Source organism: Salvelinus fontinalis, chromosome 5 (genome assembly GCF_029448725.1).
Source record: "Salvelinus fontinalis isolate EN_2023a chromosome 5, ASM2944872v1, whole genome shotgun sequence".
NCBI classification, from domain to species: Eukaryota; Metazoa; Chordata; class Actinopteri; order Salmoniformes; family Salmonidae; genus Salvelinus; species Salvelinus fontinalis.
In genome coordinates, this window is record NC_074669.1 from 55,715,472 (window position 1) to 55,741,942 (window position 26,471).

At 42.2% G+C, this 26,471-nt stretch overlaps 1 protein-coding gene across 1 annotated transcript; it reads right to left on the minus strand.

The window, feature by feature from the left end:
- Positions 1 to 312: 312 nt before the first annotated feature.
- Positions 313 to 22,058, minus strand: LOC129855888 (leucine-rich repeats and immunoglobulin-like domains protein 1). Its single transcript, XM_055923986.1, has 6 exons — positions 21,894 to 22,058; positions 9,481 to 9,798; positions 7,393 to 7,668; positions 7,131 to 7,250; positions 6,687 to 6,757; positions 313 to 5,582 (listed from the first exon to the last, which is right to left on the minus strand). Exons 1-6 carry the CDS (start codon positions 21,943 to 21,945, stop codon positions 5,463 to 5,465), a joined length of 957 nt encoding a protein of 318 aa, XP_055779961.1. The 5' UTR covers positions 21,946 to 22,058; the 3' UTR covers positions 313 to 5,462.
- Between the last annotated feature and the right edge of the window lie 4,413 nt (positions 22,059 to 26,471).

Consider the following 26,471-nt stretch of genomic DNA (forward strand, 5'->3'; position numbering starts at 1 on the left):
CAGAATAAGTATTGTTATACTCACAGACAATATTTTGACAGTTTTGGAAACTTTGGAGTGTTTTCTATCCTAATCTGAAAATGATATGCATATTCTACGATCTGGGCCAGAGAAAATGTCCGTTTACGTTGGGAACATTTAAAAAAAGAAAAGAAACTGACCCTTGGCGCTAAGAGGTTAATCTAACTGCACTGTCCAATTTACAGTAGCTAATGCTGTGATAGAATACCATGCTATTGTTTGAGGAGAGTGCACAGTTATGAATTTGAAAAGTTATTAATAAACCAATTAGGCACATTTGGGCAGTCTTGATACAACGTTTTGAACAGAAATACAATGGTCCATTGGATCAGTCTAAAACTTTGCACATACACTGCTGCCATGTAGTGGCCAAAATCTAAATTGCGCCTGGGCTGGAATAATACATTATGGCCTTTCTCTTGCATTTCAATGATGATGGTACAAAAAAATACAAAACACATGTTTTTTTTTTGTATTATCTTTCACCAGATCTAATGTGTTAAATTCTCCTACATCCATTTCACATTTCCACAAACTTCAAAGTGTTTCCTTTCAAATCCTATCAAGAATATGCATATCCTTGCTTCAGGTCCTAAACTATAGGCAGTTAGACTTGAGTTTGTCACTAGGCGAAAATTTAAAAAAAGGGGAGGATCCTTAAATTAACAACAATTTGCTGACACATGATTTAAGTTACACTTACAATATACAGTACACAGGCTCAGAGTACAAAATAGTGTGTATGTACAGTACAGTATACTGAAATATAAAAACATTCAACCACTAGATGTGTAAAATACATTAGAAGAAAAACTAATTGTTTCCTTGAAAGCAATGCTTGAAATGTAATAGGATTAGTCATCATTATTTTAATATTAGAAATGTACAGCTGCCTGGCATTAAAGGTAACAGGTCAGAAGGTCTCAAATACACTTAAACTCACTAAATCAAGAAACACAGTTGAAAACCACCCAACAATTACAGTTGTCCCTCCAAATTTGACCCTAGAAGTAGGCTACATTTGGTATTTGGTATTTTATTAGGATCCCCATTAGCTGTTGCAAAAGCAGCAGCTACTCTTCCTCGGGTCAACACAAAACATAACATATTATACAACGGGTGGATATAATCCTGAATGCTGATTGGTTAAATTAACATTCCAGACGGTGTCTATTCCACAGGTTCCCTCCAGCTAAATCTATGATGTTAAAATGTCTATTTACTCTGTTCCATCTGACTGCGCAATCCACTGTCTCATCAGCCCATGCAGGGAAGTTCTACATTTGATTTCTACTACAAAAAGTATCTACAGAACAGACAATACTGAAAAATAAATGTCACTAGAAAACAGCTTAAACAAATGCAGCTACTGTTGTTATTCTGTCTGCACTGTTTCACGTCACTGTAAGTTAGCCGTAGTTGGCTAGCTAGCAAGCAAGGGAAAAGAACGTTGCCAGCCAGTATGGCAATGGAACATTAAGAACGAACGACTGGATCGTGTCAATAGATACAGAATGAAAAGACTGAACAACTGGGTCGCATCTGTGGCAACTGAACCAATAGAATGAACGACCAGCAACCCTAAATTTGTTTCGGGACTATACCTTGTGGAAGGATGAAATAGTATGAATAAATTCATCAAAATAACATATGAAAATATGTCAATCAATATTTGAATATGTTGGTAACCCGTTGTAAAAAAGTAATAATGCCCTCAAGCCTAACACCCGTGCAAATATATCCTCTAAACACCGGCTTTTCGGGGATTATCACTTAAAAAAAAACATTAATAGACAATATCTCAAGCTGAACTACATCAATGTATATCAAAAAAGGCACATGTAGCTTACATATTAATACATACACACAAACTATCTAGATCAAACATTAAAACCAGAATCTGGAGGTTGTGTGTTTCTGGAGAAATGTCTCTGGAGAAATGTTGCCAATCTTAAACTATTGAATGCAGCTATGGCTGCAACGACTGACAGTTTTCAGAGGTATGTTGTAGCAGTACATTCTAAATTTACAAAAGTAAAAATGACAACAAAAATATAAACAATGGAGTAAACTTAAATAATATTTTGGGATGTGATAAGGTAAGTGTATTTTTTAAGCATGAATGGGTGAATAACGACCACTTAATATTAGGAAATATCCCAGATTGTATACCTTACTGAAGAATGGCTCCGAAGGAGATTGCTTCCGTTTTCTGATCCAGTTACCAATTGTGCTATTTTATGTTATTTTGTGTTATTTGTAAGTTATTTTGTACTTATTTTTCCTCCACCGTCTTATGACCGAAAAGAGCTTCTAGATATCAGGACAACGATTACTCACCCCATACTGGAGGAATACTTTTTCTTCAACGAGTCGGACTGGGGGGATTTACATCAGACGCTCGACAGGGCACCTATCCAAGTCATTCGCAGGAGAAAGAGATGGAGGTATCGTGGACGAAGATATGGGTGCCTTGTTAGGATATGTCGTCGAGAGGGTAATCTACCTTTACAAAACGGTCCTTTTAGCCAACGTACAATCAATCGATAATAAAATAGACGAACTACGATCATGTATATCCTACCAACGGGACATTAAAAACTAATATCTTATGTTTCACCGAGTCGTGGTTGAATGACGACATGAATAACATACAAATGGCGGGTTTTAAGCTTTTTCGGCAGGGTAGAACAGGCCTCTGGTAAGACAAGGGCTGGCGATCTATGTATATTTGTAAACAGCAGCTGGTGCACAAAATCTAAGGAAGATTCAAAGTTTTGCTCACCTGAAGTAGAATATCTTATAAGAAATCCCGCAATGCCCTTAGACAAACCATCAAACAGGCAAAGTGTCAATACAGGACAAAGATTGAATCGTACTAAACCGACTCCGACGCTCGTCGGATATGGCAGGGCTTGCAAACTATTACAGACTACTAAGGGAAGCACACCCGTGAGCTGCCCAGTGACAAGAGCCTACCAGATGAGCTAAATTACTCCTATGCTCGCTTCAAGGCAAGTAACACTGAAGCATGAATGAGAGTGTCAGCTGTTCCGGACGACTGTGTGACCACGCTCTCCGTAGCCAATGTGAGTAAGACCTTTAAACAGGTCAACATTCACAAGGCAGCAGGGCCAGATGGATTACCAGGATGAGTACTCTGAGCATGCGCTGACCAACTGGCAAATGTCTACACAGACATGTTCAACTTCTCCCTGTCTGTGTCTGTAGTACCAACATGTTTTAAGCAGACCACCATAGTCCCTGTGCCCAAGGACACTAAGGTAACCTGCCTAAATGACTACCGACCCGTAGCACTCACGTCTGTAGCCATGAAGTGCTTTGAAAGGCCCGTCATGGCTCAAATCAACACCATATTTCCAGAAACCCTGGACCGACTCCAATTTCCATACCGCCCCAACAGATCCACAGATGATACAATCTCTATTGCACTCCACACTGCCCTTTCCCACTTGGACAAAAGGAACATTATGTAAGAATGCTATTCATTGACTACAGCTCAGCGTTCAACACCATAGTGCCCTCAAAGCTCATCACTAAGCTAAGGACCCTGGGACTAAACACCTCCCTCTGCAACTGGATCCTGGACTTCCTGACGGGCCACCCCCAGGTGGTAAGGGTAGGTAACAACACATCTGACACGCTGAGTGCTAAGTCCCCTCCAGTACTCCCTGTTCATTCATGACTGCCCGGCCAGGGACGACTCCAATACCATCATTAAGTTTGCCGATGACACAACAGTGGTAGGCCTGATCACCGACAATGATGAGACAGCCTATAGGGAGGAGGTCAGAGACCTGGCCGTGTGGTGCTAGGACAACAACCTCTCCCTCAACATGATCAAGACAAAGGAGATTATTGTGGACTACAGGTAAAGGAGGACCGAGCAAGCCCCCATTCTCACTGACGGGGCTGTAGTGGAGCAGGATGGGCGCTTCAAGTTCCTTGGTGTCCACATCACCAACAAACTGACATTGTCCAAGGACACCAAGACAGTCGTGAAGAGGTCACGACAAAACCTATTCTACCTCAGGACACTGAAAAGATTTGGCATGGGTCCTCAGATCCTCAAAAGGTTCAACAGCTGCACCATCAAGAGCATCCTGTCTGGTATGGCCAACTGCTCAGCCTCCGACAACAAGGCACAACAGAGGGTAGTGCGAACGGCTCTGTACATCACTGGGGCCAAGCTTCCTGCCATCCAGGACCTCTATACCAGGCGCTGTCAGAGGAAGGCCCTAAAGATGGTCCAAGACTCCCGCCACCCTAGTCATAGACTGTTATCTCTGCTACCACATGGTAAGCGGTACCGAAGCACCAGGTCTAGGTCCAAGAGGCTTCTAAACAGCTTCTACACCCAAGCCATAAGACTCCTGAACATCTAATCAAATGGCTACACAGACTATTTGCATTGCCCCCCCTGCCCACTTTTACACTGCTGCTACTCTGTTATTATCTATGTATTGTCACTTTAATAACTCTACCTACATGTACCTAAAACCTCAATTACCTAGACCAACATTGACTCTGTACCGGTGCCCCCTGTATATAGCCTCGCTAATGTTATTTTACTGCTGCTCTTTAATTATTTGTTACTTCTTATTCATATTTTTTCTTATGTATTTTTTTGTTGTTATAATTTTTTTCTTAACTGCATTGTTGGTTAGGGCTTGTAAATAAGCATTTCACTTTTGTATTCGGCGCATGTAACAAATAAAATAAGATTTGATTTGAACTTCATCTAATCATGTCTGCATTTTGCGAAAAGCAATATGAGTAAAATGTCACCAAAGATAATTTTCTGAGTCAAAAGGCAAAAAGATCTATCCCTCTACATGGTGAAAGGAAAAATGTCCATGTGGACTTTGTTTCCAACGTAACCTAATAGCCATCGCTTCTAAGGTGTAGGTGGATTTATCTCACCAAACATCTGCTTTTTTATGTACACAGCTGCTATCCACTGGCACTAAACAAACTAAACAATGACCAGCTATAAAAAGATACAGGGGAGGCACCTACATGCAAACAGAACAGACAGAACTGAAAAGAAGCTTTGGCCCAGCAGTAACATAGCAAACACACTAGTGAATTGTATTAAAATAGGTTCCATTTGCTTTAACCTCTACATTGGGACAATGGGCACTTGAAAAGAGGGATCATCCTACTAATAACCCTAGGCATAGTTATTGAATTTGTCTGTATCAGTGAATCTCATTGAGGCCCCAATTCAACAACAGTCTGTGATAACGACCAACAAAGGAAGTCTGAAATGATAACAACAGCACAATGGTTGAATGGGAACTTTTCGAGATGAATATTTACTATAATTTTGTCTCCACTTTCACTATAGGATGTAACGCCTTCTCTTGGATGTGAATTATCATGTCACCCTCTCAGTAACTTGCTGTTCTCTCTCTCCTTCATGCTGTGTCAACATCCTCTCTGGCAGCCATGCGATGTAACTGGAGTGTATCATAAACTAATGTCAGGTTTGTGTTGTCTCTAAGGACATCCAGCTCTGGTATACCTCTTCGCTCCTCCTAGACAGGGAGAGGGAAAGAGGTAGAGAGGGAAGGATTGAGAGGAACAGGGAAAGAGAGGCAGAGAGGGGGGGTGAGAAGAGGTGTAGGAAAGCACAAAAATAAATAAAAGTAAAAGGATCCTGTTTTGTTATTAGATACTTTGCACCAGAGGAAGGAAACAACACAAGTCTGATGCTCTTGTCCATTTTCATTGTTCTGAACTAGGGAACTCAGTCAACACATCTTGGACCATTCCTAAGTCTAGTGGGAGGAACCACGAAGCCAAGTTTTATAAAGTCCACAGACTTGGAAAATACTGTTAAAAACATGGGAAGATCAAAGTCATGACTATACTGAACAAAAATATGAATGCAACTTGCAACAATTTCAAAGATTTTACTGAGTTACAGTTTATATAAGGAAACCAGTCAATTGAAATAAATTCATTAGGCTCTAATCAATGGATTTCACTTGACTGGGCAAGGGCGCAGCAATGGGTGGGCCTGGGAGGGCATAGGTCCACCCACTTGGAAGCTAGGCCCACCAACGCGGGAGCCAGGCCCAGACAATCAGAATGAGTTTCCACACAAAAGGGCTTTATTACAGACATATATACTACTCAGGGCAAAGGTCCACCCATTGCTGCACCCTTGCCCAGTCATGTGAAATCCATAGATTAAAGCCTAATTAATTAATTTCAATTGACTGATATCCTTATATGAACTGTAACTCAGTAAAATCTTAGAAGTTGTTGTAAGTTGCATTTATATTTTTGTTCAGTATAGTAATGCCTTTGATCTTCCTGTGTCTTTTACAGTATTTGCCAAGTCTGTGGACTTTTAAACCTTGGCTTCATGGTTCCTCCCACTAGATTTAGAAATGGTCCTAGATGTGATGACTTGAGTTACTTAATGCAGAACAATGAGAATAGACAACAGAGCGTCAGACGTGTCTTATTTCCTTCCCCTGGTACAAAGTATCTAATAATGAAATGTGATCCTTTTTCTTCTTCTTTGCTTTCCTACTGGCACAAAGATAAACGCTACAGTTGTAGCCATGAGGGCTGCTAAAGCTGCTGTATTACATCTCCTATGTTTATCAGCCAGTAGTATTATTACTAACCTGTTTTTTTGTTGTTTTAATGTGAGTTATCTCTGCATACTGAATGACATCTTGCTCTCTTTCAGGTGAATCTATAAAGGCAAATAAAGTAAATGAAATATACAGTGTGGGTGGGAGTAACTGACAGATATGTACAAATGCTCATCCCCAAGACAGGTTCTACAAACACTAAGGACTCTTTTTGGCACCAGAGAAGCTATAAGGTAAATATTATCAGAGTCTGCTTGTGTGTATGTGCCTTCTGCATTTTCAACATTTAGAGAAGTGGTCTGAGACAATGCAACTGTCTGAACAAGCAGAGGAAGTGTGGAAGATACGCCACTTCATTTGACCTGCATCCGTTGTTCAGGCAAACATTTCCTACGTTTTCCAAAACACCATCCTTGATAATTAAAAAAGGTTGTGCACAAGGAGAATGACCTCACACACCTATAAGATTAATACCTGTATGTGAGTGTCCGTTTCTCCTCCTCTTAAGATATATTGCAAGTCCAACAAGTCCTGAAGCAACCAAAATGCAGATTACAGCAATAATAAGAGAACCTCGAGTCCTCTCATCACCATCTGAAGTAAAAAGAGAGAAAAAAATATTTTTATTTAAACATTGGGATTCATAAAATGAGCTCTACCATACTTATTGCTTCATATACAAGTTGGTATTGTCTGGATATCAGCAATGTAACATTGCTACTGTACATGTTTTTACCTGCCACCTTGGAGGGATCACTCTCTATACAGGGATTTGGAACAACAGCAATCTCCTTGCTGACTGGGTTGGCAGCCTCACATCTGTAAGAGTCTCTGTTCTGTACATCCACCTTGAGAGGTAGAGAGAGGGTGATGTTGAGGTCAGGGCTGCTCGTCTGGTTGAGTTTCTCCTCTCCTCGGTACCAGGACAAGGTCACATCTCTCCCGTTCTCCACAGAACACACCACACTACAGGAGCTGCTGTCATGGACTGTCACTTGAGGTTTGGACAGAACTGGAAGACAAATAATGAATACATGGGAATTGGTGAAATGGTACTTATCTTTGGAAAGAGCAGTTGCTACGTTCATTTTTGGACTTATACATTAATGATTTGCAGCCATTGATTCTTGAAGAATATAACTAAAACAGTTGAAGTCAGAAGATTACATAAAGCTTAGCCAAATATATTTAAACTCAGTCTTTCACAATTCCTGAGATTTAATCCTAATAAAAATTCCCTGTCAGTGAGTCAGGTTTGTAGGCCTCCTTGCTCGCACACGCTTTTTCAGTTCTGCCCACAAATTTTCTATAGGATTGAGGTCAGGGCTTTGTGATGGCCACTCCAATACATTGACTTTGTTGTCCTTAAGCCATTTTGCCACAACTTTGGAAGTATGCTTGGGGTCATTGTCCATTTGGAAGACCCATTTGCGACCACGCTTCAAGTTCCTGACTGATGTCTTGAGATGTTGCTTCAATATATGCTTCATGATGCCATCTATTTTGTGAAGTGCACCAGTCCCTCCTGCAGCAAAGCACCCCCAAAACATGATGCTGTCACCCCCGTGCTTCACGGTTGGGATGGTGTTATTTGGCTTGCAAGCCTCCCCCTTTTTCCTCCAAACATAACAATGGTCAGTATGGCCAAACAATTCTATTTTTGTTTCATCAAATCAGAGGGCATTTCTCCAAAAAGTATGATCTTTGTCCCCATGAGCAGTTGCAAACCATTTTCTGTTTTTTTTTATGGCGGTTTTGGAGCAGTAGCTTTTTCCTTGCTGAGCTGCCTTTCAGGTTATGTCGATACAGGACTTGTTTTACTGTGGATATAGATACTTTTGTACCTGCTTCCTCTAGCATCGTCACAAGGTCCTTTGCTGTTGTTCTGGGATTGATTTGCACGTTTTGCACCAAAGTACCCATTGTGTTTAAGTTGCGTACTATTGTTTGTAGAGATGAATGTGGAACCTTCAGGCATTTGGAAATTGCTCCCAAGGATGAACCAGACTTGTGGAGGTCTACAATAATTTTTCTGAAGTCTTGGCTGATTTCTTATGATTTTCCCATGATGTCAAGCAAAGAGGCACTGCGTTTGAAGGTGGGCTTTGAAATACATCCACAGGTACACCTCCAATTGACTCAAATGTTGTCAATTAGCCTATCAGAGGCTTCTAAAGCCATGACATAATTTTCTGGAATGTTCCAAGCTGTTTAAATGCACAGTCAACTTAGTGTATGTAAACTTCTGACCCACTGGAATTGTGATAGAGTGAATTATAAGTGAAATAATCTTGCAAAAAGTAGATATCCTTACCGACTTGCCAAAAACTATAGTTTGTTAACAAGTAATTTGTGGAGTGGTTGAAAAACGAGTTTTAATGACTCCAACCTAAGTGTATGTAAACTTCCGACTTCAACTGTAAATGCCTCATGAGCTTAGTCCCCGTCAGAAAACCCATCAGCTTGTTTTACTCCAGTGCTTGTAAACAAAGAAATTGTTAACACACACTATATAGTCTAAAAACATGGTTACAACTATAATTGTTATACAATGGTTGATCAGTCCTTGCATGCATAGCTCTGTCTATGAATTTAAGTGGTTACATTTCTCCAGCCCCATCACTCAGCTTTATCTCGAACCAATAAAGTGACCACTTTAGTATTGTTTCTACTGCTGATTTCTACTGCTGACACACACACACACACACACACACACACACACACACACACACACACACACACACACACACACACACACACACACACACACACACACACACACACACACACACACACACACACACACACACACACACACACTTACAGTACACAGTCAGCTGAAATATATGTGTCTTCTTCTCTTCATCTGCATTCTCCACAGTATAAACCCCAGAATCGTCTATTTGTAGGTCTGTCAAATTGAAGAATCCAGTAACATTGTTCCAGTGAAGGCGGTTTTCAAATCTCTTCTCAAGGTTGGTATTACTTTGTTTACCAGGGTACACGTATGCAATATTGCCAAGGTCTCCATAACGTAAAGTGCCAGACTTCAACACCTTTTCTGGAAAAGAGAGAGACTTTCCCACGATGCCTTTCACCTGCCGAGTCTCAGGTTGGGCTGAATGCTGGGCTGAGCAGAGTACTGTGGAGAGAAAGAGAGACTCAATATCAACGCATTGACTTAAATATCATAGTTCTTCTCTAAAAACATAGCAATGTAGCAAATTACAGTTTCCAGATTTCTTGAGAAAATGTGTCAAAACTAAATTAACTTTTTTTAAACAATTAACATGTAGTCCCAAACTGAAACACGTCAGCCAAAATGACACATTTCAAATGCAGTATGTCTCAAAACATTAAACACATGACATAAAATCAACTACCTCCATCAAAACATGCAACTTGTTATCTAATGAAAAGTTTTTTGAAAGTTATTTCAAATGGCCCAATAAATACTAACTACAACTATCAATATACCCAAACATGGTTAACCCTCTTTTATATTTCTGTGCCATTTGTTGATACTATAATTATATTATGCACCATAAAAGACAACTAAACATACAACATTGACTCTCCTGCGTTTCCCGTGGTACTAGCCCTTCCCTGGTTAGTTCGTCATCAACCCACCATTTCATGGCAACAAAGGGCTCTCACGGGGTGGTCACGAGAGTGCTCAGGGAGGTGTTTAGGGGTTTCCGTTGGTGCTACTATGGTGGAAATTCCAGACCGGGTCTCCACCCTGAGCATTCCCCCCGAATATGCCGATTTGCTCTCGCCTTCTCCAAAAAGAGGCGACTCAATTACCACCCCATCGACGGGGGGATTGTGCAATAAATCTCCTGGTAGACGTCGCACTTCCCAGGAGTCACGTGTATCCCCTGTCACAGGCGGAGACGGCGGCTATGGAAACATATGTCTCCAAATCCCTGCGTCAGGGGTAGATTCGGTCCTCCACTTCAACCGCCTCCTCAAGTTTCTTTTCTGTGAAGAAGATGGAGGGAGGTCTGCGCCCGTGTAATGCCTACCGAGGCCTAAATCAGATGACTATGAGGTACAGTTACCCGCTACCTCTTATCGCCACTGCGATTGAGTCAATGCACGGGGCGCGCTTCTTCACCAAATTAGATCTCAGGAACGCTTACAACCTGGTGCGTATCCGGGAGGGAGACGAGTGGAAGACGGCGTTCAGTACGACCTCAGGGCACTATGAGTACCTCGTCATAACGTACGGGTTGATGAATGCTCCATCAGTCTTCCAAGCCTTTGTAGATGAGATTTTCAGGGTCCTGCACGGGCAGGGTGTAGTGGTGTATATTGATGACATTCTGATATACTCCGCTACACGCGCCGAGCATGTGTCCCTGTTGCGCAGGGTGCTTGGTCGACTGTTGGAGCATGACCTGTACGTCAAGGCTGAGAAATGTCTGTTCTTCCAACAGTCCTTCTCCTTCCTAGGGTGCCACATTTCCAGCTCGGGGGTGGAGATGGAGAGTGACCGCATTTCAGCCGTGCGTATTTGGCCCGACTTCCACCACGGTAAAGGAGGTGTAGCGGTTTCTAGGGTTTGCCAATTACTACCGGAGGTTTATCCGGGGTTTTGGTCAGGTAGCGGCTCCCATTACCTCACTGACGAAGGGGGGACCGGTACGTTTGCAGTGGTCGGCTGAGGCGGACAGGACTTTTGGTCACCTGAGGGCTCTGTTTACCTCCGCTCCCGTGCTGGCACAACCGTATCCCTCTTTGGCGTTCATAGTGGAGGTGGACGCGTCCGAGGCTGGGATTGGAGCCGTGCTCTCTCAGCGCTCGGGTACGCCACCGAAGCTCCGCCCCTGTGCCTTCTTCTCGAGGAAGCTCAGCCCGGCGGAGCGAAACTATGATGTGGGGGACCGGGAGCTGTTGGCTGTCGTCAAGGCTCTAACGGCATGGAGACATTGGCTTGAGGGGGCTAAACACCCTTTTCTCAACTGGACTGATCACCGCAATCTAGAGTACATCCGGGCAGCGAGGAGACTGAACCCTCGCCAGGCCAAGTGGGCCATGTTTTTCACCCGTTTTGTTTCACTCTTTCGTACAGACCAGGCTCCCAGAACGTGAAGGCAGACGCACTGTCCCGGCAGACGCCGCCCATGTTCACCTTCAGCGCGCCGTGCTGTGTCAGAAAGCCAGCGCAGACCGTCACCGCAGTGAGGCACCGGGTCTGGCTCTCGACCCGAAACCTGCCCCTCCGCCTGCCCTGCCGGCTGCTGGGTCCATGGTTTGTGGGGCCGTTCAAAGTCCTGAGTAGACTGAACGAGATGTGTTACAGGTTACAGCTCCCCCCGATTACCGTATTAACCCCTCGTTCCATGTGTCTCTCCTCAGGCCGGTGGTGGCTGTTCCGCTCCAGGAGTCTGAGGTGCGGGAGGTTCCTCCGCCCACTCTGGACATCGAGGGGGCTCCGGCGTACACCGTTCGCTCCATACTGGATTCGAGGCGTCGGGCGAGGGGCCTTCAGTACCTCGTGGAGTGGGAGGGGTACGGTCCGGAGGAGAGATGCTGGGTTCCGGTGGAGGACATGTTGGACCCTTCAATGCTGCGGGAGATCCACCGTCTCCGTCCGGACCGCCCTGTACATCGCCCTCCTGGTCGTCCCTGAGGCCGGTGACGGTCATGACTTAAGTCGAAGTCGGTTCCTCTCCTTGTTCGGGCGGCGTTCGGCGGCCGACGTCACCGGCTTTCTAGCCATCGCCGATCCACCTTTTATTTTTCCATTTGTCTTGTCTTGTTTTCCTACACACCTGGTTTCAATTCCCTCAGTATTAGATGTGTATATAACCCTCTGTTCCCCCCCATGTCTGTGTGTGGAATTGTTTGTTGTTTTGTGTATGTGCACGCTAGACTGGTTTGCGCTGGGTTATGTCAACCCATTTTGTGTTTAGTGTTCTTAGTGCCGTGTGTTTTGTTAGCCAAAATAAAAGTCTCCTTTGGCTACCCAACTCTGCTCTCCTGCGCCTGACTCCCTTACAGCCAGTTACGCATACCTAACACTTACCAAGAGAACATCCCTGGTCATCCATACTGCCTCTGATCTGATGACTCACTAAACACATGCTTCCTTTGTAAATTATGTCTGAGTGTTGGTGCGTGCCCCTGGCTATCCATAAATTTAAATAAACAAGAATATTATGCTGTCTGGTTTGCTAAATATAAGGAATTAGAAATTATTTTTACTTTTACTTTTGATACTTAAGTATATTTTGGAAATTACATTTACTTTTGATACTTAAGTATATTTCAAGCCAAATACTTTTAGACTTTTACTCAAGTAATATTTTACTGGGTGACTTTCAATTTTACTTGATTAATTTTCTATTAAGGTATCTGTACTTTTACTCAAGTGATGACAATTCGGTACCTTTTCCACCCCTTTCATTCTTAATTTGTATCTGGGAAACCAGCCCTAAATGTCTACAATGACGTGGTGCTCTGTGTTTTTCTATGTCTATTTGTTTTCCTGCTCATCCAGGATAAGCAAACACTGACATACAAAAACAAAGGTTCAACTGTTCAAAAAAGTGTTAAAACACATGTATTTTGTAAAAAAAACTATTGCATCTAGCTGCCACAATTTTGTTAGTGTCGGAAAACACCTCAAACTGTTATGTTAGGCTATAGAACTATTTAACAATCAACATAATCACAAAAATACGTGTGCGTGTATTATAACGGTCAGAACATACAGTAGGCCTATAACAAAATAGAGAAACACATTCATCTTAGTCAAAATTGACCAGGACAAAAGAGGACAAAAGATCTTTGCATGCATGACTTGTCAAACCAAACTGTAACTTCAGAACTGGCCGCAATATCTTTTGTACTGGCTAAAGCCAGCGGCATGATTTTATATTGTTTATATATTGCACTGAGGATAGGAAACTCTGTCACCACCGATAAATCCACTATAATTGAGAATTTCAATAAGCATTTTTCTACGGCTGGCCATGCTTTCCACCTGGCCACCCCTACTCCGGTCAACAGCACTGCACCCCCCACATCAACTCGCCCAAGCCTTCCCCATTTCTCCTTCTCCCAAATCCGGTCAGCTGATGTTCTGAAAGAGCTGCAAAATCTGGACCACCACAAATCAGCCGGGCTAGATAATCTGGACCCTTTTTTAAATTATCTGCCGAAATTGTTGCAACCCCTATTACTAGCCTGTTCAACGTCTCTTTCGTGTTGTCTGAGATTCCCAAAGATTGGAAAGCAGCTGCGGTCATCCCCCTCTTCAAAGGGGGGGACACTCTTGACCCAAACTGCTACAGACCTATATCTATCCTACCCTGCCTTTCTAAGGTCTTCGAAAGCCAAGTTAACAAACAGATCACCGACCATTTCGAATCCCACCGTACCTTCTCCGCTATGCAATCTGGTTTCAGAGCTGGTCATGGGTGCACCTCAGCTACGCTCAAGGTCCTAAACGATATCTTAACCGCCATCGATAAAAAACAATACTGTGCAGCCGTATTCATTGACCTGGCCAAGGCTTTTGACTCTATCAATCACCACATCCTCATCGGCAGACTCAACAGCCTTGGTTTCTCAAATGATTGCCTCGCCTGGTTCACCAACTACTTCTCCGACAGAGTTCAGTGTGTCAAATCTGAGGGCCTGTTGTCCGGACCTCTGGCAGTCTCTATGGGGACAGGGTTCAATTCTTGGGCCGACTCTCTTCTCTGTATATATCAATGATGTCGCTCTTGCTGCTGGTGAGTCTCTGATCCACCTCTACGCAGACGACACCATTCTGTATACTTCTGGCTCTTCTTTGGACACTGTGTTAACTTCTTTGGGACTGGGGGGCAGTATTGAGTAGCTTGGATAATAAGGTGCCCAGAGTAAACTGCCTAGTACTCAGGCTCAAAAGCTAATATATGCATATTATTATTAATATTGGATAGAAAACACTCTGACGTTTCTAAAACTGTTTGAATGATATCTGTGAGTATAACAGAACTCATATGGCAGGCAAAAATCTGAGAAAAAATCCAAACAGGAAGTGAGAATTCTGAATCTGGTCGATGTTAACCTGTTTGGGCTGCAGGGGCAGTATTGAGTAGCCGGATAAAAGGTGCCCATTTCAAACGGCCTCGTACTCAATTCTTGCTCGTACAATATGCATATTATTAATACTATTGGATAGAAAACACTCTCTAGTTTCTAAAACCGTTTGAATTATATCTGTGAGTAAAACAGAACTCCTTTTGCAGCAAACTTCCTGACAGGAAGTGGATAATCTGAAATCGATGCACTGTTCTAGGGCCTGCCTATTAAAGTCCTTGATATTTATTAGTTTAGATGCACTTCATACGTCTTCCACTAGATGTCGACAGGCAGTGAGAGAAGAAATGGAGTGTGTAACTTGATCTGGGGTCGCATAATAGCTTTCGGCATGACGTGTCACCAGTTTCCTGTTTTCTGGAGAGCGCGTGAAGGGACCTGGATTTGCCTTCTGATAAGCTGTCGTTATGGACGACTAATATCTCCGGCTTTGATTTTATTTGATACATGTGACAATATCATCGTAAAGTATGTTTTTGACTTTACGATGATTTCACTATTCAATTCCCAGTAATATATGGATATGTTTGCACTTCCTACGCCTTCCACTAGATGTCAACAGTCTGTAGTACGCTGAATGAAGCCTGTAGTGTGATGTGGGGCCGGATGGGAGGTGTTTCAGTCATTGGTCTGGCAGATTGCCAGTTCTTGCTCACGCGCTTTCCTCATGAAAACGCCTTGCGTTCCATTACTTATACAGACATGAAGGAATGCTCCGGTTGGAACGTTATTGAAAATATATGATAACAACATCCTGAAGATTGATTCTCTACTAAGTTTGACCAGTTTATTCGACTTGTAATATAACTTTTTTAAGTTTTCGTCCGACGTTTGCCTGCATCCGCGCGAGCGTTTGGACACGTGTACTACACATGCAAGCAAAAGTAGCTAATTGGACATAAGTAATGGACATTAAAGAACTAGGACTCCTGGCAGTGCATTCTGATGAACATAATCAAAGGTAAGGGAATATTTATGATGTAATTTCATATTTCTGTTGAATCCAACATGGCGGAGAAATGTTGTTATATCTGAGCGCCGTCTCAGATTATTGCATGGTGTGCTTTTTACGTAAAGTTTTTTTTAAATCTGACACAGCGGTTGCATTAAGAACAAGTGTATCTTTAATTCTGTGTAAAACATGTATCTTTCATCAAAGTTTATGATGAGTATTTCTGTTATTTGACGTGGCTCTCTGCAATTACTCCGGATATTTTAGAGGCATTTCTGAACATGGCTCCAATGTAAACCGAGATTTGTGGATATAAATATGCACATTATCGAACAAAACATAAATGTATTGTGTAACATGATGGCCTATGAGTGTCATCTGATGAAGATCATCAAAGGTTAGTGATTAATTTGATCTCTATTTCTGTTTTTGTGACTACTATCTTTTGCTGGGAAAATGGCTGTGTTTTTCTGTGGCTATGTACTGAGCTAACATAATTGTTTGGTGTGCTTTCCCAGTAAATCCTTTTTGAAATCAGACATGTTGGCTGGATTCACAACATGTGTAGCTTTAATTTGGTGTCTTTTATGTGTGATTTCATGAAAGATAAATTTTTATAGTAATATATTTGATTTTGGCGCGCCTCATTTTTTCTGGATTTTGGCCAAGTGGGACGCTACCGTCCCACCTATCCCAGAGAAAATAACTCAGTGACGTGAACTGCTTGTTTCAAGTTCTGCCACAACATCTAAATTGGGATTGGTTCTGGACTTTGACCCAGCCTTTCCAAAACTAAAAATGTGTTGATTTTGAACCATTTTCATGTAGACTTGATTGTCAGTTATTGATAATTGTCTTGCTACATGATCTAGCTGTGCTTCAGCTCACAGAAGGATGGCCAGACAATTCTCGGATACATAGCAGAATTCATGTTTCCTTCTATGGCAAGTCATCCAAGTCCTGAGGCAGCAAAGCATCCACAAAATATCACACTACCACCTGCTTGACTGTTGGTATGAGGTTCTTACTGTGGAATGCAATGTTTGGTTTTCGCCAGACATAATGGGACCCATCTCATCCCCCAAAAACTGGAAGCACCTGGATGATCATCAACTCTTGGATGAATGTTCTATGGACAGATGAGTCAAAAGTATAACTTTTTGAATGACTTGGTTCCCATTATGCCTGGCGAAAACCAAACACATCTTGGGTGAATCAGAGCTATGTCTAACCTGCTTATGAGAAACCAAGGCCATACAGCTATTGGGTTTTCATTCTAACCACTGATCCCAGCGGAGTCACTGTGTACAGCTGTCCCGACGGCAGACGCTCTGTCTAAACGGCTAATAATCATCGCAAGCAATAAGATTTTGGCAACTACTGTAACTCTACCTTCATATCACTCCAAAATAATTTCACAAATACAAATGATGCACTTATTATTATTAAAGCAGTAGTGGTGGTGGTGGTAGTAGCATCCTCATTTTGTATTTTTTGTAATTGTTGCTAACACATCCTTCTCTTGCTAGATTAGGTGTGTGAAGCCGGGAAGGTGTGTGAAGCCGGGATAGGGCAGAAGGCAGCATCCCATTGGCCTTCATGGTATGGATTGAGTACCCTAAGAACGGTAAACCCATATTCCATTATTCAGGTAATGTACTTTTCAAATACATAGTATGTACTATGAGCGAAATGTTGTGGCTTGTGCAATGCACTTTTATCTAAAATAAGATGTGGCTAACAGTGAAACATAGAATTTTCCAACAGAATGGTTAGGCTACGTGTTATAGTGTTAAGATAACAAATGAATAGTCTAACCCAAATTAGCAGATGCTATGCTCTGCCACAGAGTCTCATCAAAGATAGTATTTAAATTATGACTTAGTCTATGTCATGTGATACATTATGAAGAGATGGGGATATTTGATGGTAGTAGAATTATTCAGAAGGGAAGAAATGTGCTTTCAATGACAATTGTTGTCCTGTGTAGATATGATTCTTTCTGGCTTTAAAAAAAAATCCATGTGAAGACCCTGGATTGCTGTTGGACAGATGTTGGACAGATGAGAAGAAAGTGGACCTCTCGGAACACTTCCAGAAGAAGAAAGCCCCCCTCACACCCCTCAAAAAAGTATTTGATATGAAAACGTATGTTTTTATTGGTCATGAATTTGTATGTTTTATGTCTCTCTGTCTGTCATGAATTTGTTTCCTGTCGCAGTGCATTTTATTGTACGTAAAACAAATAGCGGAAAATCTGACAAAGAAATCTCTACGAGACAAAATTTGTTTTGCTGTGAATAAACGGTTACTCGCTCTGAACCACTTCGCTCCCTTGCTGTTCTTTGGAAGCAAAACATTTAATGAGTGCAAACAATTTTATTTAATTTGAAGTTATTTCTGTGACACATTCTAGGGAATAAGCTGGTTTGCTGGGTCCTCCATATTACATTACAACCCAGAAAAACATTTTCCGACATGACTCGGTTTTAAGTAATAACTAAAACAAATGACACGTTTGGTGTAACTTTGATGCGTATACTAATGCAAATCCATGTTATATGTGGTTCGTTTTATGCTACCTTCCCTTCAATGCATTTTCTTGGTCAACAGCCAGGTGTGTTTTTCCAATTAGGGGGTGCTTTTTCAATTTCATTCAAGGGGAAGGTCATTTGTTACCTTCTCCCATTCCTAATCAACTCATTCCTAACCACTGGCCCCTCTGACTTCAAGATGGCCAATCGCTACCCTTCTCAAGAAACCAACACTCGACCCCTCTGATGACAATCTACAGACCGGTATCCCTTTCTTTTCTTTCCAAAACACTTCAGCGTGCGGTCTCTGACAAACTCTCTTGTTATCTCTCTCAGAACGAGCTTCTTGACCCTAACCAGCTGACTCTCTCTCTCATCCCACTAGATCTATCCTCTGCCTTCGCCAACGTGGACCATCAGATCCTCCTTTCCACCCTCTCCACCCTCTCAGGCTCTGCACACTCCTGGATTGCATCCTACCTGGCAGGTCGCTCCTACCAGGTGGCGTGGAGAGGATCTGTGTCTGAACCACGTCCACTCACTACTGGTGTCCCACAGGGTTCGCTTCTCTCCTCTTTTCTCTTTACACATCGTCACTCGGCTCTGTCATATCCTCACATGGTCTCTCCTATCATTGCTATGCGGATGACACACAACTGCTCTTTTCCTTCCAACTTGTGACACCCAAGTGGCAACATGCATCTCTGCGTGCCTGTCAGACATCTAGGCTCAAGCTTAACCTTGACAAAACGGAGCTGATCTTCCTTCCGGGAAAGGCCTTTGCGTGACACTGTAAACATCAAAGAAGTCCTAAATAAATGAATTATTGAGGCTATATTCATATTATTTCAAGGCTATAGCCTGCCATTTGAGAAACTAATTGTGGAGCATTTGTGACACTACAGGAAGGCAGGAGTGCTCAGCATTTCAATAACACATCAACAACAGCACTTTAAAACCTCTACGGGATCGGTGTGCCTAAACCGGGACAGTTGTTGTTCAATTTGCGATAATGTGATTAGAATGAAGTTGTAAACAACAGCCAACTTTCTGGGACATAGACATGTCTTATATGGGCAGGAAGCTTACATTCTTGTTAACCTAACTGCAGTGTCCAATTTACAGTAGCTATCACGGCAAACATTTATCAAGGCAACTCCTTGCAGACTTGATGCAACATTTTGTGTAGTGATGTAATTCTTCACTGGATCAGTCTGAACCTTTGTACACACACTGCTGCCATGTTGAAGACAACATTGAAATTACAAATAGAGTCATATCTCAATGTATGGCCTTGCATGTTTTTTTGATTGTATTATCTTTTACCAGATCTAATGTGTTACATTCTCCTACATTAATTTCACATTTCCACAAACTTCAAAGTGTTTCTTTTCAAATGGTAACAAGAATATGCATATCCTTGCTTTAGGTCCTGAGCTATAGGCAGTTAGATTTGGGTATGCCCTTGGAGGAGAAAATCGATCCTTAGCAACATGCCTTTGTATTTTGCATTTAGACATAATAAATATACATTTCCAATAACAATTACTTAGAATTAAACAACAATACAAAAAAATGCTTTATTAAGCTATACAGTCATTCTACAGTGCCTTTGAATTAACTTTAAGAAACACGAGTTTGTCCAGTCTTTGGTTTGAGTATCATGTGGTGAGCTATGCATGCCTAATTTGTTAATTTAGCATAGCAGATGCTCTTATATTCCTATGCCCACAGTCAACACAAATCTATTTTGTAACAACAATATCATGGAATAAAATATAATAAATTAGTAGATAGTTTCCTAGGTGTAAAAAAAGTTACAAGTGCATATACTGTAGGCCTACCTGATGATAGGCGGCTCTGTGTTAAAACACATGTATTTTCCTCAAATTCGACGATTAGATACTTCAGATGTAACTGGTTCCTTTTTACACTGTTAGCACTGTTCCTAATCCTCTTTTTTAACAGCCTGTATTGAAACCACAACCTCTCTGGTGCTGCAGCAGGCGCTCATTCATTGTCTTGCTCTGGTGTGATATTAAAAGATTCTGCTTGTCTCCAGTCATGTAATATGAAGTAGAATTGCATAAATGTATTTAAAAAAGGCCACTTCTTCTCAGAATTCAAATAAGATGATAGATTCATGCAGTGCCCTTGTCCGCGGTGGAATGTGAATCTACAACCTTCTGACAACTTTGGCATGTAGGCTAATGCTTACAAAATGAAGACCAGTTTCTAAAACAACATATCTAAAGGCTCTGGTCTGTCCTGGTATTGAGGGTAAACGGTAGGCAGGTTCTCTGCTATCCACTTTGTTTCATTTTGGGTACAGAGGAGGGTCACTTGTCTTTTTTCAATATATTTTACTGAAGGGTCATCCATTTTCATTTCAGAGAGGTCCGATTTTCTTACAGAGAGGTCCGATGAACTTACAGTCCCTTAACAGTTCACAAGCACCTCAGTTAAGAAACTAAAGATAGATCTGACAGACAAAACCAAAACCTGAAAACCCACATCTTTTCCTTCTCACACTACATCATAAATACTTTGAGGGCTTGTTTCCCAGGCACATATTAGGCCTAGTCCTGGACTAAAAGCCTATTTTAATGGAGATTCTACATTGTGCATACTTTTTAGTCCAGGGCTTAATCTGCGTCCAGGAAACAGGCCCTGAACATTTGAGAAACGGGGTTCTTCATTTTGTTGATGGACCTGGGCTCATTGTCATTCAATGATACAACACCATGGAGGAGATTCCCAACTCTAGTTCTTATCATGACAATAATGTTTTAAAACATCATACAAATCATTAACACATTTGTTCATGTTACAGTTTCAGAAAAGGGAAGTTGTTCAAGATCAGCGCTTTAGGCAAGTTGGACAAACATCTAATGCAGTGAGTTGATAAAATCTTGTTATCAAGAGAAAATGCTCTCTCTTCTCCATCCTGAACACAGAGGGGAATGACGTGTGTGAGCTCACGTTCAAGCCCAACATTCAAATAAGAGGCAAATTGGTTGCAGTCAGATCATTAGTCCCAGAGAAATAGATAACAAAGTCACCTTGAGTTACTCAAGTTGATCAACTTTGCTTTCTCTATGAGATACAACAGAGAGTTTGTCTGCACAATTTTCTTTACACAACTGTTGTTAGGTGTAGCCATCAACGCTTGTGAACATAGCCATGCGAAATAGGTGTGCTATAGCACCCCCTGAAAAATGAAAAAGAAGAAAAAAACTAACAAAAACAGCGCCCACCATCATACTGCTTTCTGCGGCTATACTTGTGGAATTGCTTTTGCACATAAAATCTCCCTACAACCTTAGCAAATGGGTCAATGCCTCCTTTTTATATCAGTTGTGTAACTTGAGGGTGTACGCTACGCCTGGAACAACAGTGGAAGTCCCATAAAATGGTATAAAGCATCAGGTAGCCTAGCCTGCAGATATAGTAATTACATTTGGGAACATAACTAATAAGACTAATAAGCCTACATGTATAGCTTATCTATATATATACACTGTATATATATATATGACGTTTCTGTATTACATGGAAAAATGTCTAAAGGTGTCACAAATGAGTTTAAACACAGCTGTCTCTAGTCTCCAGTCTCTACAACCACAGTCACAATAATCAAGGGGCACATACCGAAGAGATACAGTAGCGTCACCTTCAGTTTTTTTCTTTGAGAAAACAGCATTGTAGCCTACAGTCCATACAATCATCCAACTGGTTCCACTCAATCATCTACAAATAACATGACATAGTATGAGATACTCGACAAGAGCGCCCAGACATTGAGTTTGTTAGTTGAAGCTGTCCCAGGGGCCGGGTGGGCGGAGTTTGAAACAACCACAACTCCATCTACAGCTGTATTTGCTTTTCACACACAACACAGAAAAGAGGAGGGGCATGGAGGGAGATATTATCCTGTTATCCGAGCAGCAGCCTTGGTGGTGTACCCAGGAGTCTTTGCATTGTTTTTCAATATGATGAAACCGCATCAAAGGTAACACCTGTTAATTTGTCCCTCAAAAGACTGTTATAGATTAACTTATCCTGTGTGCATTCTTTCTAGCCCAGATAATTGTTGAATGTTGAGTGATGGTGGATGAGCATTCCATTTTGAGGCAGAGAACAGAGAGAGAGAGAGAAGGGGGAGAGTGAGAGACGGGGGAGAGAGAGAGGGGGAGAGAGAGGGGGGGGGGAGCGAGAGAGGGAGGAGAGAGAGAGAGGGGAGGGGAGAGAGAAAACAGCCAGGAACACTCTAATCATTCTTGATTAAACATTATGATTTATTTATTTTTTACATTAAATAAAATTACATTTTATTGGTCACATGCACATATTTAGCAGATATATTTGTGGGTGTAGCGACGTGCATTTATTTAAAGGATATTGTATGTTTGTGAAGGATTCACCATCCTGCTTTGTGAACAATTTGACCAGGTGACACAATAATGATCGATTTGAATAGGGCGTAATGTGTTTAGTGTCTGTGAGTGAAGACAGTCAGCTGTCTATTTTGATCCACATTGGGTGAACCGTTTAGGAATTACAGCACTTCTTGTACATAGTTCCCCCAATTTAGGGGACCAAAAGTATTGTCACTTTTCTACAATTGTTCTTTTAGTTTGAAAATGTGTTGTAGGTTGTGTAGATCAGTGAAAAAAAATGCCAATTAAATCCTTTTTAATATTTTTATTTAAGGCAGCAAAATGTGAAAACTGCGCAAGGGTATGTTGGGTTGCTAGATCGAAAGGTTGCTAGATCGAAAGGTTTCTAGATCGAATCGCCGGGCTGACAAGGTTAAAAATCAGTTGTTCTGCCCCTGAACAAGGCAGTTAACCCACTGTTCCTAGGCGTCATTGTCAATAAGAATTTGTTCTTAACTGGCTTGCATAGTTAAATAAACGTAAAAAAATTCTAATACACATTTCAGTAGGCAATGGGGACCCTATTCAGACTTGAGATAAGTTGATTTAACATGGACTTAAGCCCCCCAAAATGTACTTAAGTGAATTTTTTTCAATTTATCTCCGTCTGAATCAGAGCCTGTAAAAACTAAAACTACCTAACCCAACACCTAAAGCTAATAATAGCAAATTAAAATCAGTTACTGTACACTGTACACACAATAGTAACAATATACATACTTTTTAGCACTTTGAGATTGTTTTTAATTGAAAGCAGGTTAAAGAAACGAAATGTATTATTATTGATTACTGTTACTCTTAAATAATATGCATGTCAAGCAAATTTGTCTACCTAGATAAGCTTTGTCACAGACACGTTCATTTATTCTTTAGTTCCTCACAGCTCGTTAAATACATTCTTATAGCACCTGAACTGACACATTTGTGAAGGTTAGCTGGACAGACACGTTTCACCTGCATTCTGATTGGTTTTCTCAACTTTTGTGACGTTAGTATAGGGATATTGTATAGTATATTTTTTCCCCTATTCATTTTGGGGAAGAGCCTGTAGTTTGTGATTTATGAGGGATTGTGGAGTAGATGCCTTGGAATCAGGACAAGACTGAGGTAAGACAACAATGGACACATTTCTGTAATAGGGTGGACAGTGGTGGCTGCTGAGCTGTATGAGATGGGTCTTTAATGGTCATGGGACAGACAGTGGTGGCTGTTGAGCTGGATGAGATGGGTCTTTAATGGTCATGGGACAGACAGTGGTGGCTGTTGAGCTGGATGAGATGGGTCTTTAATGGTCATGGGACAGACAGTGGTGGCTGCTGAGCTGGATGAGATGGGTCTTTAATGGTCATGGGACAGACAGTGGTGGCTGCTGAGCTGGATGAGATGGGTCTTTAATGGTCTTGGGACAGACAGTGGTGGCTGTTGAGCTGGATGAGATGGGTCTTTAATGGTCATGGGACAGACAGTGGTGGCTGCTGAGCTGGATGAGATGGGTCTTTAATGGTCATGGGACAGACAGTGGTGGCTGCTGAGCTGGGTCTTTAATGGTCATGGGACAGACAGTGGTGACTGCTGAGCTGTATGAGATGGGTCTTTAATGGTCATGGGACAGACAGTGGTGGCTGCTGAGCTGGATGAGATGGGTCTTTAATGGTCATGGGACAGACAGTGGTGGCTGCTGAGCTGGATGAGATGGGTCTTTAATGGTCATGGGACAGACAGTGGTGACTGCTGAGCTGTATGAGATGGGTCTTTAATGGTCATGGGACAGACAGTGGTGGCTGTTGAGCTGGATGAGATGGGTCTTTAATGGTCATGAGACAGACAGTGGTGGCTGCTGAGCTGTATGAGATGGGTCTTTAATGGTCATGGGACAGACAGCGGTGGCTGCTGAGCTGGATGAGATGGGTCTTTAATGGTCATGGGACAGACAGCGGTGGCTACTGAGCTGGATGAGATGGCTCTTTAATGGTCATGGGACAGACAGCGGTGGCTGCTGAGCTGGATGAGATGGGTCTTTAATGGTCATGGGACAGACAGCGGTGGCTGCTGAGCTGGATGAGATGGGTCTTTAATGGTCATGGGACAGACAGTGGTGGCTGCTGAGCTGGATGAGATGGGTCTTTAATGGTCATGGGACAGACAGTGGTGGCTGCTGAGCTGGATGAGATGGGTCTTTAATGGTCATGGGACAGACAGTGGTGGCTGTTGAGCTGGATGAGATGGGTCTTTCATGGTCTTGAGACAGACAGTGGTGGCTGCTGAGCTGGATGAGATGGGTCTTTAATGGTCATGGGACAGACAGTGGTGACTGTTGAGCTGTATGAGATGGGTCTTTAATGGTCATGGGACAGACAGTGGTGGCTGTTGAGCTGGATGAGATGGGTCTTTAATGGTCATGAGACAGACAGTGGTGGCTGCTGAGCTGTATGAGATGGGTCTTTAATGGTCATGGGACAGACAGCGGTGGCTGCTGAGCTGGATGAGATGGGTCTTTAATGGTCATGGGACAGACAGCGGTGGCTACTGAGCTGGATGAGATGGGTCTTTAATGGTCATGGGACAGACAGCGGTGGCTGCTGAGCTGGATGAGATGGGTCTTTAATGGTCATGGGACAGACAGCGGTGGCTGCTGAGCTGGATGAGATGGGTCTTTAATGGTCATGGGACAGACAGTGGTGGCTGCTGAGCTGGATGAGATGGGTCTTTAATGGTCATGGGACAGACAGTGGTGGCTGCTGAGCTGGATGAGATGGGTCTTTAATGGTCATGGGACAGACAGTGGTGGCTGTTGAGCTGGATGAGATGGGTCTTTCATGGTCTTGAGACAGACAGTGGTGGCTGCTGAGCTGGATGAGATGGGTCTTTAATGGTCATGGGACAGACAGTGGTGACTGCTGAGCTGTATGAGATGGGTCTTTAATGGTCATGGGACAGACAGTGATGGCTGCTGATCTGGATGAGATGGGTCTTTAATGGTCATGGGACAGACAGTGGTGGCTGTTGAGCTGGATGAGATGGGTCTTTCATGGTCTTGAGACAGACAGTGGTGGCTGCTGAGCTGTATGAGATGGGTCTTTAATGGTCATGGGACAGACGGCACAAGCTGTGGTGTTAGACAGACTCCAGTGGGAGAAGATTGTTGCGGCTTAATGTCCCACACGGGAATAATAGGACTGAGTGAGTTCAACTTTTAACGCTAAGAAATATTGTAAATCTTGAACCTTTAAAATCTTGAATCTTGAAATTAATACCACCATCATTTTAACATCCAAGGCAGTCATTCACATACAGGATAGTTGGTAAATACTAGGCTACATTGAATGCAACATGGATATGTTGCCAGTAAACAGTTTTTATATTAACTCATTACAACATCTCTAGAAAAACACATTTATGAAAAAAATATTACCAATTAGAGATACATATTGTATTTATTTATCCTTTAAACAGACCCTTGAGGTTAGAAACCTATTTTGAGAGGGTTATGTTAGCTAGTTAAACCATTTAGCAGTTGTCAGTTCATTCAGATGTGCTAATGGCACTAAAGAAGTCTCTTTTCTTGTTCTACGGGAGTGTTTTTAACCAGAACAAGAACAGTTCACCACGTTCAGACACTCAACTATGACACTATGATAACTGCAACACCCTCATAACCCACAGGTTTTTTCTTCTCACGCTTTAACAGCGTCATTATTGAGACATTCACAGCATTCTCAACCATCTTCCCCATCTCATTTACTGCTCTGACCACATTGACGTTTTACGTGAAGCCCACTGCCTGTTTCCT

Excerpts from the sequence above, each read along its gene's own strand:
- LOC129855888 (XM_055923986.1), bottom strand. The coding sequence starts at position 21,945 with ATGCTGTTTTCTCAAAGAAAAAAACTGAAGGTGACGCTACTGTATCTC. Across the intron at positions 9,799-21,893 it reads GACGCTACTGTATCTCTTCG|TACTCTGCTCAGCCCAGCAT; the intron begins GTATGTGCCCCT and ends TTCTCTCCACAG. Across the intron at positions 7,669-9,480 it reads ATTTCAGCTGACTGTGTACT|TTCTGTCCAAACCTCAAGTG; the intron begins GTAAGTGTGTGT and ends TTTGTCTTCCAG.